Source organism: Gopherus flavomarginatus, chromosome 10 (assembly GCF_025201925.1).
Source record: "Gopherus flavomarginatus isolate rGopFla2 chromosome 10, rGopFla2.mat.asm, whole genome shotgun sequence".
Taxonomy (NCBI): domain Eukaryota; kingdom Metazoa; phylum Chordata; order Testudines; family Testudinidae; genus Gopherus; species Gopherus flavomarginatus.
The window spans coordinates 17,939,855-17,951,681 of record NC_066626.1 but is presented as its reverse complement, the minus strand read 5'-3'; the positions used below and the strand labels follow the sequence as shown (position 1 = coordinate 17,951,681).

At 45.7% G+C, this 11,827-nt stretch overlaps 1 protein-coding gene across 1 annotated transcript; it reads right to left on the bottom strand.

The window, feature by feature from the left end:
• Positions 1 to 3,975: 3,975 nt before the first annotated feature.
• LOC127030155 (uncharacterized) lies at positions 3,976 to 6,168 on the bottom strand. The gene is made up of 2 exons (XM_050916205.1): positions 5,625 to 6,168; positions 3,976 to 4,632 (listed from the first exon to the last, which is right to left on the bottom strand). Exons 1-2 carry the CDS (start codon positions 6,028 to 6,030, stop codon positions 4,118 to 4,120), a joined length of 921 nt encoding a protein of 306 aa, XP_050772162.1. The 5' UTR covers positions 6,031 to 6,168; the 3' UTR covers positions 3,976 to 4,117.
• Between the last annotated feature and the right edge of the window lie 5,659 nt (positions 6,169 to 11,827).

Below are 11,827 nucleotides of genomic sequence, written 5' to 3'. Positions count from 1 at the left end.
AGATAAGCGTCCAACTGCAGATTTACACCAAAATACCCAAAGGGTATGAATGAGAACAAACTGAGTGCTAGCCGCGTGAGTCTGCGTGTAGACAAGCTCGTAGGGCCACATTCTGATTTCTGTCACTCACAGTGTTATACATGTGTAATTCCAGTGACTTCACTGGAGTTACTTCTGATCTACACCAACCTTAGTCAGGCCTACTAGGCCTGGTCTTCCGCTCTGTTACACTGGTGTAATGGAGCAGAAAATCAGGCCTGGTGCTGCTAACCTGCCAACCCATTCTCAGGTATTCACTGTGAAAGTCACCTTCCTTTTCTGTCACTGACCATATCAACCAAAGTCCTCTCTCTACTTACATTTCTGCTGTCATTTCTACCTACTCCATTTTCTCCCTGCACCTCTCCTAGTCCTCTTGCTTAACTGCACCTCTGTTTTCATTCTTGGCTTCTTGTTACCCTGTACATGTCGTTACCCTATACCTGGAATAATCTTCCACTCTGCCAAACTTCTCATGGTAAAATCCACTTTTTCCAGAAATGCTTTCATCACCTTTTCCCTACTCCATTAATCTCTCCCTGCTTTCCCGTCCCTGGAATGCCCTCCATATTGTCTTGTATTTGTTTCCCATTTACCTTAGACTAGCAAACTAACAGCGCATGAAATGTGTCGTACTGTATGTTTGTAAAGCACCATATCAATCTCTGACCAAATATATACAGTTTAAGAATAATAAAATAATTATTCCCTTTAATATTCTAAACATCAGAAAGCTTCTAGATTGCCCCATTATTTCCAAAACAGTATACTTAAGTGACGTCTCAGTTTTGGCCAATGAGTGTCAAGATGCATTTTCTTGCATTTATATTCTTCATGCACTATGTGACTCTGTGTGTTGTGTAGAGTTCCAAACTGTGTGTGATACTGGTAAACAAGAGAGACAAAGCTGGAACTCAAGGTGTATGGACATTTGTTCATTTGCGTGTGTAGCTGTAGTCATTTTGCCTAATGTATGTATCCTGTTAAAGATCATAATACTGTATATATTATTACAGTGAGGCTTGATGTATAGAGCAAATGGATATAACAGTAGTGCTCAATAACTCAGGGTGCATGTACAAAGCAAAAAAAGAGACCCAGGGCAATGAGTCTCAGCTTCTGGGTCAACGGAGTCATGCTCATGCTGTGGAGCAAAAAAATAGTGGTTTAGACATTCGAGCTCAGACTTGAGCCCAAGCTCTGAAACCCAGTGGTGGGGGGTGGATCTCAGAGCCTGGTCTTCAGCGCAAGCCTGAATGTCTGCATTGCTATTTTTTGCTCTGCAGCACAAGCTCAAAGCCCCAATAAGTTGACCCAGGCTCTGAGACTTGCTGCTGTGGTGGGTTTTTTTTCTGCTTAGATGTGCTCTTTGGCTTCTTGGAAACTCGTGTGTTCCCATGTCTCCTGCATAAACTCATTACAGCCAGCATGAGATCTATTAGCGCCTTTGCTGAGCATGCTAGTTCCTGGAATTTTGAACATATTAAATGAACAGCTTGTTGGCCTCACAGTGGTAAAGTCTTGACAGAAATACACTGATGCTTGTTATGGAAAAAATGTATCTCAACAAAAGGGACAGGATAGCAGGGTGTCTTGAGCAGCTCACAAGCCTGAGTGCCAATCTCAGGGCAGACTGGCCAGGAACAAGGCACAAACCTCAAACTGGTTGTATGTTCTATAATTAGATTTCACCCACACAGTAACAAATGTAAACTCTTCAAGCACTATAACAGCCTTAACGTGGAGTCACAGACAGTCCACTTGTGCACTCCGGTCTCTCTTGCCATGCAGGCAAGCCTGCCTTTTCAATAGATGGTCCCTTACACCAAAAATCACAATATGCAGGTTATTTCCAGTCCCAAAGGACAAGGCCAGTTGTACCTTAGAGATCACATACCAAAGACAACGCTACTAGCCAGTCCTGTAATAAACTAATTAAAGATTTGTTATCTAGGAAAAAGAAACAAGAAAGTTATGTACAAGGTTAAAGCAGGTAAACAAACACATGAGCTACAGGCCTAGGTTTCAAAAGGTAATAAATGTTGCTGTAATATGCAAGCTCTGTATGTCCTTTAGGGCTAACCCAAGCTAAGCAGCTTGGGGATCCCTTGCTTATGCTTAGGCTATGTCTACACTACAGGATAATTTCAAATTAACATAAACCGGTTTTATAAAACAGATATTATAAAGTCGTTTGCACACGGCCACACTAGGCACATTAATTCGGCGGTGTGCGTCCATGGTCCGAGGCTAGCATCGATTTCCGGAGCATTGCACTGTGGGTAGCTATTCCGTAGCTATCCCATAGTTCCCGCAGTCTCCCCTGCCCCTTGGAGTTCTGGGTTGAGATCCCAGTGCCTGATGGGGCAAAAATCATTGTTGCAGGTGGTTCTGGGTACAGCCTCACCCCTCCCTTCCTGAAAGCAGCAGACAACCATTTCGCGCCTTTTTTCCTGGGTGAACTAAGCAAACGCCATAGCACAGCAAGCATGGACCCTGCTCAGATCAATAGCGCAATCGTGGACATTGTAAACACCTCGCACATTCTCGTGCAGTCTATGGTGAACCATGAACTGCAAAGGCAGGTGAGGAGGAGGCAGCTACGGCAGCGCGGCGACGAGAGTGATGAGGACCTGGACACTGATTTCTCCCTAACCACGGGCCCCTGCGCTTTGGAGCTCCTGCTGGTAATGGGGGACGTTCTACCCATTCAACGCCGATTTTGGGCCCGGGAAACAAGCACAGACTGGTGGGACCGCATAGTTTTGCAGGTGTGGGATGATTCGCAGTGGCTGCAAACTTTCGCATGCGTAAGAGCACGTTCTTTGAACTTTGTGACTTGCTTTCCCCTGCCCTGAAACGCCATAATACCAGGATGAGAGCAGCCCTCACAGTGGAGAAGCGAGTGGCAATAGCCCTCTGGAAGCTTGCAACGCCAGACAGCTACCGGTCAGTCGGGAATCAATTTGGAGTGGGAAAATCTACTGTGGGGGCTGCTGTGCTGCAAGTAGCCAAAGCAATCATTAAGCTGCTGCTATGAAAGGTTGTGACTCTGGGAAACGTGCAGGTCATAGTGGATGGCTTTGCTGCAATGGGATTCCCTAACTGTGAGGGGCGATAGATGGAACCCATATCCCTATCTTGGCACCGGAGCACCAGGGCACCCAGTACATAAACCGCAAGGGGTACTTTTCAATGGTGCTGCAAGCACTGGTGGATCACAAGGGACGTTTCACCAACATCCACGTGGGATGGCCAGGAAGGGTTCATGACGCTCGCGTCTTCAGAAGCACTGCTCTGTTTAAACGGCTGCAGCAAAGGACTTACTTCCCGGACCAGAAAATAACAGTTGGGGATGTTGAAATGCCTGTCGTTATCCTGGGTGACCCAGCCTACCTCTTGATGCCATGGCTCATGAAGCCATACACAGGCAACCTGGACAGTAGTCAGGAGCTGTTCAACTACAGGCTGAGCAAGTGCAGGATGGTGGTAGAATGTGCATTTGGCCGTTTAAATGCGCGCTGGCGCACATTACTGACTCGCTCAGACCTCAGCCAAACCAATGTCCCCTTTGTTATTGCTGCTTGCTGTGTGCTCCACAATCTCTGTGAAAGTAAGGGGGAGACCTTCATGGCAGGGTGGGAGGCTGAGGCAAATCACCTGGCCCCTGATTACGCGCAGCCAGACACCAGGGGCAGGAAGCGGTGCGCATCAGAGAAGCCTTGAAAACGAGTTTCATCACGGGCCAGGGTACGGTGTGACTGCTTTGTTTGTTTCCCCTTCATGAACCTCCCCCGCTTTATTGACTCCTTCCCTGCAAGCAATCCACCCTCCCCCTTTGATTACAGCTTGCTTAAGGAAATAAAGTCACTATTGTTTAAAAAGCATGTATTCTTTATTAAAAGTCATTCCCTGTAAGCAACCCACCCTCCCCCTTCGATTACAGCTTGCTTAAGGAAATAAAGTCACTATCGTTTAAAAAGCATGTAATTATAAAAAGAGGAAGAGAATTAACAAGGTATCCTGGGTGTGGTTTGGGAGGAGGATAGGAGGGAAGGAAAAGGCCATTAAGCACATTTCAATGTAATGAAAGCCTTTTGATTGGACTGTCCACGGGGGTGGAGTGGGCGGGTGCACAAAGCCTTCCCCCACGCGTTCTTACACGTCTGGGTGAGGAAGATATGGAACATGGTGAGTACTGAGGGTGATTAAACATGGGCTGCAGCGGCACTCTATGACCCCGCTGCTCTTCCTGAAGATCCACCAGACGTCGGAGGATGTCAGTTTGATCACACAGCAGCTCCAGCGTTGCATCCCGCCACCACTGATCTTCCTGCCTACACCTCTGATCTTCCTGCCACCACCTCTCATCTTGAACGTCTCTCCTATCCTCACATTGGTCCCTCCTGTCCTCACGTTCACTGGCATCTTTCCTGTACTTTGCTACCATGTCCTTCCACTCCTTCAGATGAGCTCTTTCATTGCGGGTTACTTCCATGATTTCAGAGAACATTTCATCTTGCGTCCTCTTCTTCCTCCGCCTTATCTGAGCTAGCCTTCGGGATGGAGTAGGGAGGCTTGAAAAATGTGCAGCTGCATGAGGGAGGGAAAATAGGGAGAGAAGGATTTAAAAAGATACATTTTACAGAACAATGGTTATACTCTTTCACAGTGAACAACACTATTCACCTTACATAGCACATGTGATTTCACTACAAGGTCGCATTTGGAAACTTTTAATATTGAGTGCCTGCGGCTCTGGTGTTACAGATCTCACAGACGCAGGTCTGGGCATCACAATTCAGCTTTCATGCGGTCATGGTAAGCCACAGCTTCTCCAGCCTTCATATACACAGTGCCCTGCTTCTTTCCTGTTAACAAGCAGCAGCAGACACCAACCCCTCCCCTCCCCAATCCAATTCTCTAGGATTGCTTTACTCCTCCCCCCACCGCATGGCTGGTATCATGGAAGATCACTGCTAATCACCCCCCTTTCTCCCCCCCCCCGCCACTGCGTGGCTGGTAGCTGGGAAGATTCCCGCTGGCCAAACGCTAAAAAGCTCAGCACCATTACCCCACCCCTCCCCCCACTTTGCTACGTGCAAGGAAGGCTTTCTTTTAAGCAACAGCCCAGTAGGAAAATGGCCATCTCTCTGTCCCCTTAATTAAATTCCTTAATTTCAACCAGGTTACCATGAACGATATCACTCTGCTGAGGATAACAGAGTGAGATAAAGAATGGATGTTTCTTGAATGCCTGCAATCATCGGGACCATACGCAGCTAGGCTTTGTCATGCAATGATACCCGATTACTTGCTACATGCATGGCGTGGTAAAGTGTCCTACCATGGTGGATGGAACAAGGCTGCCTTGCCCAGAAACCTTCTGCAAAGGCTTTTGGAGTACCTCCAGGAGCGCTTCATGGAGATGTCCCTGGAGGATTTCCGCTCCATCCCCAGACATGTTAACAAACTTTTCCAGTAACTTTACTGGCTGTGAATGCATCCCAAGCCCTCATGGCAAATCAATCATTAAAAAACACTTGCTTTTAAACCATGTTTTATATTTACAAAGGTACACTCACCAGAGGTCACTTCCATGGCTTCACTGTCTGGGCTAGTGGCTTGGGAGGGCTGGGAGGGTAATTCCGTCTGGGTCACAAAAAGCTCCTGGCTGTTGGGGCTAACGGAGTGCTGTGTACTCGCTGCAAGGTCGTCCTCCTCTTCCTCCTCCTCCTCCTCATCTTCCCCCTCCGCTGAATCCTCATCCAGGATTGAGATTATAACCCCCACCTCGGAATCCACGGACAAGGAGGGGGTAGTGGTGGCGCAGCCCCCTAAAATTGCATGCAGCTCAGCGTAGAAGCGGCATGTTTTTGGCCCTGACCCGGATCTTCCGTTTGCTGCTTTGGTTTTCTGGTAGGCTTGTCTGAGCTCCTTAACTTTCACTCTGCACTGCACTGCGTCCCTGGTGTGGCCTTTTCCCATCATAGCCTTGGAAATTTTTTCAAATATTTTTTCATTTTGTCTTTTGGAACGGAGTTCTGTTAGCACTGAATCCTCTCCTCATATAGCGATAAGATCCAGTACCTCTTGTGCGGTCCATGCTGGTGCTTTTTCTATTCTCAGGAGACTGCATTGTTACCTGTGCTGATGAGCTCTGCGTGGTCACCTGTGCTGATGAGAGCTCCACGCTGGCCAAACAGGAAATGCAATTCAAAAGTTCGCGGGGCTTTTCCTGTATACCTGGCTAGTGCATCAGAGTTCAGATACCTGTCCAGAACGGTCAGTGGTGCACTGTGGGATACTGCCCGGAGGCCAATAACTTCGATTTGCGGCCACACTAACCCTAAACCAATATGTTAATATCGATTTTAGCATTACTCCTCTCGTTGGGGAGGAGTACAGAAATCAATTTAAAGAGCCCTTTAAATCGATATAAAGTGCATTGTAGTGTGGATGGGTACAGCGTTAAATTGATTTAACGCTGTTAAAATCGGTTTAACTGCGTAGTGTGGACCAGGCCTTAGAAATATTGTCCTTTCCAAGTTCCAAGTCACATAATGCTACAGTTCCTTCTTATTAGGCAATTTAATTCTCTTCCCCTAGAGCTCAAGTTGATGGTATGAATTCCCGTGCAGGTCCCCTCTTCATGGAGCAATCAACAAGGTCTTTGTCCTCTGATGTTTCGCAATGGCTCATTTGGTTTCAATGGATCCTCTTGTGGGCAGGACCAAACACCTTCTGTAGCAAGCCAGAGTTTTATACCAATTAATGCTGCTTTCCTGTTTGGTGTGTTACAGGTACAGGGGTTTACAATGCAACCAGTCAGTAGAATTTTATGTCATGGGTTACCGATGTTATAAGTGAGATCAATACGTACAGCATCCTACAAGCATTTCATATGTCTAAACACTTAACTCATTCGTATTAACCTAACAGCTATTTTAACAATGCTAACACACAGGGGAGCTGGACTGCTTTCCAGCTATGCATCTGTTAGTGTTCAGTGAGGCCTAGGGTCCTTAGCATGAGCTGGCGCCTGGTCTGCCAGTGTCAGTGTAACTTATGTTTTGCATTAAATAGCCCAAAACAATTATTGATACATTCAGACAGACTCAGGTTAGTTGCAGCAGAAATATATTAGTGCTAATCATACAATGCATGAATAGAGCAGAACTATTTGTATAGTTCTCTTAACTCATTTCACAATGTCTCCTGGCATAAGACAAGTGTGCTCATCAACATCATAGTGATTATGTGTTCCAAGACCCCTGGAGAGTTGTCAGACATAATTGCCTATAAAAATACTATTTACAGTTTGCTACTTATTGAGTTAAAATGGCAAGTTTTCTTTCCCTCCCCCCTCCCACAATAAACTAGAATTTTTTTCAAAATGATCTTGCTTTCTCCCGTTCCCGCGTACACAATAATAATAAAGACGCCACATTGCCCCATCTGTACTGACCGTAGCCAGGTTGCATTGCAGCACAATTTAGACAGGTGACTTGCTGTTTCTTTGCCTTTGACCATGTACTTCGTCTATAACCTCATTTTTTATTTTGCTTCCCTTTAGGTCAAAAGTCCGGAGGCTGATTTTACTCTCACACCACTGTTTTACATGGGTCTGACTCTACTGGCATCACCAGATTTGCACCTTTGTCACTCATTGCAGCCTGAAAAGGTGGGAAAACTTTCCCCCAAGCCCCCCAGCTTCAGTCCTGGTTAAATCAGAATACTAACCCATCTGACAAAAATACACTGGTCCTTTTGGATTTTCTGAGATGTCAGCTATGGCCTGTGTGCATAATGGCCAATATGCCAGGGGGTATTTAAAGTGTAGAGTAATGAAATTAAATCAGGTCTCAAAGAGAATGTGAAAAGAATACTCTTCTACCGTGACTCAACTGAATTATTTCTTTTAAATAAAAACAACCGTGGTAATCTCATGATAATGGATCCTCCACCAGTATAAACCAGTGCAGCGCCAATGAAGTACATGCAAATAACGAGCTGGCACAGCGTTACTTTCCTTATCTAGCTGGTGTCAATGCTTCCCAGACATTGGGGAGGTGATGACTCAGCTGGTGTAAAGCAGTGCTAGGCTGAGGCCTAAAGGCTTGGCAAGAGCTGGCACCTGGTCTGCCAGCATAACAATCCTAACAAGACTTTTGCCTGACTAAGGAATATATGTTGAGGTTTTAGATAGAAAAATCTGATGACAACAAGCTTCGTTGCAAAATGGCGTCATTGCTTCTGTTAATCCTGTGCCAGGAATAACACAAGAAGACTCTTCCTGGGTGTTATTTAATACCGCTTTTTCCAGTGTCTGTTAGAACTGGGCCGTAATGGGGGAGGGAAGAAGTTAAGTGGATGGTTCAGAACCTTCAGAAAAGTTAATGGCAGGTTCAGCTCTGGCACTGCTCAAAAGTTTATTTTGGGGGAGGGGAGGGAAGGGAGTGTCAGAAATGGCAGTGTCACTTCTCTAAAATGTAATGTGCCTTTGTAATTTGGCAAGTAATAGCTTATTTTAAAGCATTGCTATGTACTCAGAGGGCATCTACGTTCTTTATGCCACCTGCATTTTTATTTTTTATTTTTTTTACTTTTAGCGATAAATAATCTTCCTGGTTTCTCCAGTTCGCTAGTTCAACTTCCGTTGCATTCGTTACATAGCTTTGATCGCTTTTCTTGCATCTTTTATTCACTTCTTCACTGTGTTGACCTCTGTGATGTTTCTCAGGCAAATAGGCAGAGATGAAGGTAAGGTTTAGCTATTGCTGCAATCAAATAGCTTCTTTTTATCAAGAGTTGAGTTCCAACATGATAATTGACGTCAATCAGCTTTCTTGCTCTTATCAGTCGCGTTCTCACAGTCTGTATCTTTCTGCCTCCTTGTTTTAATGATCTTGCTGTCTCACACAAGTCTTCATGAACACTTCAAAGATGGTCCCAGCTGTACTAACCTAAGGATCTTGGGACTAAATTCATTGATTTGTTATGTGTATAGCCAATTCTATTGTCCCAATGAAGCTTACTATAACTGAACACCCCCGCAGTATCCAATTTTTACCCTTTCTTCATGAGATTTATCTCAATTCCCTTGATACCAGTCTTTGCCTAGGACAAATGCATCAGCCTTTAGTTCCAATGTCAGTCCAAGCTATCCCTTGCTGTGAAACCCATTTAAATACATTTTGCTGAGGCGCTTGAATGTAACTGAAAGTTCATGCTTGCTATATACACATGATTCAGAGACTGGTTAAAACATAGGCACATAGGGATTGTCACACTTAATCAGACCATGGTCCATCTAGTCCGGTATCCTGTCCAATAGGTGATGCCTTAGAGTAAGATGCAAGAAATCCCTTAATGAACAATTATGGCAGAGGCCCATGGAGAAAGTGTCTTCGTTAGTTAGTGGCTGGCTGAGGCCTTTGAGGGTTAATGGGGAAGATTGTCAAAGCCACAAGTGACAGGCTGCCAACTCTCACTGACAGTCAATGGGAGTTAGGCCTCTAACTACTCTTTACGCCTTTCAAAAATCTCTCTGTGGAGGGGCAGAGAACCCCCTCCATGAGTTAAGAAGGGGTTAAAGAACCTTTGGGCTCACAATCAGCCGCAATTCACCATGCCTGTGAGGCATGGTGGCCGGCCCTTAACAAGGAGGCCCTCAGCTCAGGTGTGGGGACACTCAACCAGACCAGGGCTCTGGGTTAGTGACTGAGGAACAGACTGACAGCACTCCCACCCTGAACCCTTGGCCTGTGTCATTTATTGAAATTCTCAGGGCTAGGTCTTGGCCTTTAACCGTGCAGGAGGGAGGGAACTGAGACTTCCTGTGGTACCAGCCCCAAGACTGCTGCTGCCCACAGACCGATGTATAAGGTTAAAGCAGTACCTACCGTCGCCTCAAGGGGGTGACATTGAGAAATAACCTTTGACACTCCCCTTCCATCGCTTCTATATATTTTTATTTCCTATGTGTTAGCTTAAAAGCTTTGGCTCTTTTAGCTGCTTTATGTATGGAAATAACAGGCATTAAAGGCCAAAGGTGAATTTAGGGAATTCAATTTTGGAGAAGCAACTAACTATGCAAAAATAATAATAAAGGTTGACTCCACTCTTCATAAGGGATATGTTGACACAAGTATAGGAGCGAGTGGCTCTTCGATCCAGCTGTTGTATGGGCCTAAGGCAGCTAGACGGCCTTACCAAACCCTTTAAAATGCAAGTTTGCTCAGCAGGGAGCTCATGCACACCTTTTCCAGGAAATAAGTCCCATGACGATCACATTGCTCATCAAAGCAGCATTCTCTTAAGCATTCCCTGCTCCCACCCTAAAACCATTCCGAGTATTACACTTGTCTATGGGAACATATTAGTGCCCCCATTACAATGGGTCCTTTAAATATGTTAGAGAAGCACATTAATGGCTTGATTCTCCACTCAGCTGAAGCTGTGGAGCTGGAGCTGTGGAGAGGGAGTTTGACAGAGGGAGTTGATGAGGTTGTACAGGGATCCTACTCCATTAGTCATAATTGAGCTCTGCTCTGCTCCACCTCCTTCTTTCCCTGCTCCACCCTATCTCTCTCCAGATCAGCCACGACATGCGCCCTTCCACTCAAGAGAGTGGGGCGAAGAACCCAATGCAGGGAGCAGTGGAGCTCCACTAGCTTTACACGTGCAGTTCTTCTGCACGGGAGGAATTCTCCAATAGCCTTCTCCAACTCCATAATCAAAAGTGGGGCAAAGTGGCCTTAGTAGATTGGAGAATCTGGCCTGATGCATTGAGCAGAGAGTAACGAGCACTACCTCGATGTCACTAGATGTGATCAGCCCCGGTGCAGTAGGAGGCAACCTTACTGGATAGTAAAGAGGATGTTTGCAGTTGCATTGGCAGTGATATAAATCAAGAGATGTTCATGTTGCTGGTGCTATCAATCTGAGCCCTCTCGCTGGCCATACACTTGTTTTTAAAACTATAAAGAAAGAAACCATTCCCTTTTGGAGAACTCATGGCTAGTGATAAAGCAAGGAAGATGACCCAGGGGGACACTTTCTTCAGACAGCTGCGTACAGGGATTGATTTGTAAAACATCACGCCTGTGCATCAGGAAGAGAGGACATTATTGTGCCAAGGCAGCAGCCAGCTTTCCCAGCAGAAATAGTTGCTGAACCAGGTTCCAGACTTGGATTCAGACGAAGTGTGAAGGTATGACCTCGGGCAACCAGTTTTGCAGAAGGGAAGGCTGCAGAGGGGCTGGAGTTGGTGGGAGGTGGGGTGGGATGGGGAGAGGGAAGAATTATGAAAATTTTTCAGTGGCTACACAGCTGTAAAAATGAGGTTGACCCATGGACTTCTTTAATAAAGCACTATAATACATGCAAAATCTAAATGCCGGCCAGTTAGAGGCTGGTGCTGAAGTGCAATATAAATCCATTCTATTACATTCATGTCATCTTTGATCATTTTGATGGGTTCCCCCCCACACACAAACACACTAGTTTGCTTTTCTGGCCTGCTTAGCTTTGCTCGTTGGTTGTCTTATTTTCTGGGCTGTTGACCGTTGCTCTGTTTCAATATTTTGCTGTTCTAGACCTGGCCCAGGTTAGTAGAGACAAAGGCCCAGATCCTCAAAGGGACTTAGGCACCTGACTCCAACTGATTTCAGTGGAATTGAGGTGCCTAAATACTTTTCAGGATTTGAGCCAAAGTCATGTGCTATGATAACTCTTTCAGTGGCCTAGGTGAAATGAACTGGGGGTAACAGTTTAGCTGGTAGTG